The 4,378-nt window shown below is 41.2% G+C and overlaps 1 protein-coding gene across 1 annotated transcript; it reads right to left on the reverse strand.

The window, feature by feature from the left end:
* Positions 1–3,021: 3,021 nt before the first annotated feature.
* Positions 3,022–3,984, reverse strand: LOC119803731 (olfactory receptor 10A4-like). Its single transcript, XM_038315159.1, has one exon. It carries the CDS (start codon positions 3,982–3,984, stop codon positions 3,022–3,024), a length of 963 nt encoding a protein of 320 aa, XP_038171087.1.
* Positions 3,985–4,378: the final 394 nt, after the last annotated feature.

The raw sequence follows: 4,378 nt of genomic DNA on the forward strand, positions 1-4,378 counted from the left end.
GTTCTGGAAACCTAAGGAGATAAGATCACCCTGTCATAAGATTAGAGCAAGGAGAGAGATTTCTTTCTTGATGAGGGAGCCATTATGGGGTTAGTAGAAACATGGCTTTAGAGAAATTCCCAGGAATCCAAATGGATGACCCCCACCTAGGACCCTGGGCAATAGAAATGAGGGGCCCTGATCTTGTCTTGCCCTGTAGTCATACTGATGATTATCTTAAATATTACTATAGAGCCTTCATCCAGCAACTGATGGAGGCAGAGGCAGAGACCCACATTGGAGCACTGGACTGAGCTCCCAAAGTCCAGCTGAAGAGTGGAAAGAATGAGAATATGAGCAAGGAGGTCAAGACCATGATGGGTTCACCCACTGAAGCAGTTTACCTGAGCTAATGGGAGCTCACCAACTCCAGCCAGACTGGGAAGGAACAAGCAAGCATAGGACCAAACTAGTCCCTCTGAATGTGGTTGACATTTGCATGGCTGGGCAGACTGAGGGGCCACTGGAAGTGGAACCAGATTTATCCCTACTGCTGGCTTTTTGGAATCCTATTCCCTTTGGATGGATACCTTGCTCAGCCTACATATAGTAGGGACAGCCTTGGACCTTCCATAAGGCAATGTGTCTTATCTTCTCTGAGGATTAGATGGGGTGAGATGGGAGGGAGTGTGGAGGGTATGGGAGGAGGGCAGGGAGTGGGAACTTGGATTGGTATTTTTTAAAAATCTAATAAATTAAAAAAAATCACCCTGTCATTTAGGAAGGTCATCGAGGGTATCTATGTCTGTTACATCTCTAAATTCCATTTGCACACAAATTTCTGTTTTAATGAATTAGAAACTTCATCAGCTTCTTACTAGTATAGAGCACCTCCTCAAGAACTTTTTATCTCCCATCTGGGAGCCTGCTTAATCTTAAGAATGGTTATAGATCTAGGGGCAACACTGAAGGGCCAGTGTTTTCTTGTCTGGCATCTCCTTTAGAGAAGTTTACTGCTGTGTGGTTGACAATGAAAGACTAATTCCCACAAGAGGCAAGGGTTGGAATACATCCTCTGCTAAGGATGGAGAGACTACGTCCTCAAGTGGTACAAACCCTTCAGAATCAGAATGTACAAAGCCCACAGCTTCAGCAGGGTCTTCCCACAGATCTCCATCCCAAGTTACAAGATCTCATCTCTTACTAATCAGTGCCCTTACTTTAACACCTGACACTCTCTGAGACTGGAACTTCAATTTTTATTGTAAGTCAGTCAATCTTATGATGAGGTTACAGGTTTGATATTTCACAATTTGAGTTCTATGGCTGCTGGAGAGAACATTTTCTCCCACAGCACACGTAGTAACCTTTAGATTGTTTCCACACATCTGGATCTGGGCAGTTGTCTCACTGAGTTCACTCTTTGTCCTTTGCCACCGTATCCCAAGATAATTGAAATTGATTAATTTTTATCCCTAAGATCATTCTTTTCAATTGTCAGTTTATCAAGAAATGCTGGAAAGAAACAGTTAGCATCATTGTCTTTCTTATTTTTTGATAAATTGTTAAAAGTTTTATATTCAGAGTCACTGAATTCCTTATTCTATGTGTCAAGCCTTTTGAAGAATTCTAACCATAGACTTTCAGTGTTCTCCATGCTACCTGGGGAGTTTTTGGTAACTGTAGGTTTGGCAAATTCCTAAACCCGCTTAATATACTTAAAACCCATCCTTACAATTCTGTTTCACTAGATCCATTTCTGGTATCACAGTCTCTGTTAGGGTTTTCTAGAAGAACAGAACTGATAAAATATATGTATTTAATATATAAGAGCATCTTACAGGCTGTGGTTCAGACAGTTCAGAAATGGCTGCCTCCCAAAGGAAAATCCAAGGATCTAGTACTTGTTCAGTCAACAAGTCTGGATGTCTCATCTGGTGTTTAGTCTGCACTGGAATCACAAAGGAGTAGACTCTAATGCCAGTGAATACATGAACTTGCCAAGAGAGTCAAGGAAGCAGGCAAAGAGCAAAAGTTTCTTTCTTCTTGTCCTTTATATGGTCTGCCATGAGAAGGTGTGAAATTAAAGGTTGGTCTTCCAACTTCAAATGATATGGATTTAAGCTGTGTCTTCGTAAAGGATCTGAGTAACTAAAAACTCCCTCACAGGCGTGCCCAATGCCCTGGGGTTTTAGTTAATTCCAGATGGATGTAGTCAATATGACACCTATGAATAATCATCACAGAAGTCAATTCTTTTTCATATCTGGGTCCTTCACCTTTCTCTTAATATGGTGAATAACAAATACAGGTATATCAACTGTATCAAGTTAGTTTTTTTCCTGACAATGTAATGTCTGCATCCCTCCAATTTAATTTTCAATTCCCAAAGTCCAAATTCAAATGCTTGACACTGACAGAAATTCCTTACTGTATTTCTATAAATTTGCACTAGCCAACAGGGAGCAAACCATGGCATGAGATTTCTCAATCTTCTAGAATCAAGCTTTAAACAAAATTTCATGGTATGAATAATATACTCTATACCTTACTGGATCTAAAGAGAAATACGTTTTTGATTGCATTTTATTATATTTCTGTTCCATGAAGCAGTTTTCTAACAGTTATAAAATGATGGTAGCCATGACATATGGACTCAAAGCTGAAAACTTGAACAAACTAAATTTAGTGCTGCCTTATAATCTCAGAATTTCAAGAGACTGAGGTAGGAAATTCATGGACTCATGTCCCAACTGGACTACAGAATGAGTTTAGTTCAAAGAAGAAAGAGGAGTAGACTTAGCTTGATAGCAGTACACTGTCTTAAACTGAGTTCTAAATACCATAAAACTTGAATGAATGAACAATTAAACAAATATATAATTCTAGGTTTGTTAGTATCTACTTGTTCAGATTGAAAACCATAAAATAAACATATTTGTTAGGGTATCAATGCTTCAATAACAACATGGAATGATAAAGGAATCATAGGGTTGAATAAACTCTCTGCACAATGGTAAAAGTTTCAGCTGCTGGTCGAAACTAGTCCAGTTGTCTAAGAAACTTTCTTTGCATTCCCTTTTGGAAAGCTTCTTTCACTTCCTTGTTCCTCAAAGTGTAGATAACAGGATTCAGAGCAGGGGTGACCACAGTGTACATGAGAGCGGTAGCCTTGTCAGTGTCTGGGGTGTGTGAACTCTTGGGTTGGAGGTAAGTGAACAAGGCAGTGCCATAGAAAAGAGAAACGACTAAAATGTGAGATGAACAGGTGGAGAAAGCTTTGTGTCTGCCAGCTGCTGAAGGCATTCTCAAGATAGTCAGAAGAATGCGCACATACGAGCACAGAATGAAGAGGCAGGGACTCATGATGAAGACCAGGGAAACAATAAATATCACAATTTCATTCTGGGAGGTGTCCACACATGCCAGCTTCACGACGGGCATGATGTCACAAAAGAAGTGCTGAATGTTTCCTGCTCCACAGAAAGGCAGAGTGAAGATCCATGTGGTCTGTACTGACTCCACCACTGTTCCAGTCATCCAAGATGCCCCAGCCAACTTCAAGCAGACAGAAGGGCCCATCCGCAGAGTGTAATGGAGTGGGTAACAAATGGCCACAAAGCGATCATAAGCCATGGCTGCCAGAAGACAGCATTCTGTCAGTCCCAAGATGGTGAATATGTACATCTGTGCTGCACAGCATCCCACACTTATGGTCTTGGACTTGACCAGGAGGTGCACCAGCATCTGAGGCACCACACTGCTGATGTAGCACATTTCCAGAAAGGAGAGGTTGACCAGGAAGAAGTACATGGGAGTGTGCAGGGAAGGGGTGGCCCAGATCACACAGATGATGAGGATGTTTCCTCCCACAGTAAACAAATAGATAGCCAAGAACACAAAGAAGAGGACAAGCTGCAGCTCTGCTAGAGAAGAAAAGGCCACCAATGTGAATTCAGTGCAGAGGGATAGGCTTCCATTCTTCATCAGCTCAGAGTCAGACATCTGGGAAGACAACGGAGCAGGCAGATAGTTCCAAGGGACACAATCAGTAGCCACGGGTGTCAATCACTCTCAGCAATGGAACTCATCCACTATCAGTGTGCTAACAATAGAGCGCTGACACCTGGATACCTGTGAGACAAACAACCCATCCAGTGGATGCGTATTTCTGTTGTGACTCTTGTTCTGTTCTCATAGAAACGTGGATAAAAAGGCATCTAAGTAAAGAATTCCAACTTCTGCTTAGTAATGCACACAAGCTCTTTTACAATCGACATATAAAAGAGTTTCAATTATAAGACCATAGAACATTAAATAAGAAAGTGTCATGTTCTGATTATCTGACCTTTACAGTCATATCAAGACTCCTCTTAAGCATCCACCAGAAAGTTTATTC

This window comes from Arvicola amphibius, chromosome 17 (assembly GCF_903992535.2).
Source record: "Arvicola amphibius chromosome 17, mArvAmp1.2, whole genome shotgun sequence".
NCBI classification, from domain to species: domain Eukaryota; kingdom Metazoa; phylum Chordata; class Mammalia; order Rodentia; family Cricetidae; genus Arvicola; species Arvicola amphibius.

What these genes read in the sequence shown, in the direction of transcription:
- LOC119803731 (XM_038315159.1), bottom strand. Translation starts at nt 3,984, where the DNA reads ATGTCTGACTCTGAGCTGATGAAGAATGGAAGCCTATCCCTCTGCACT.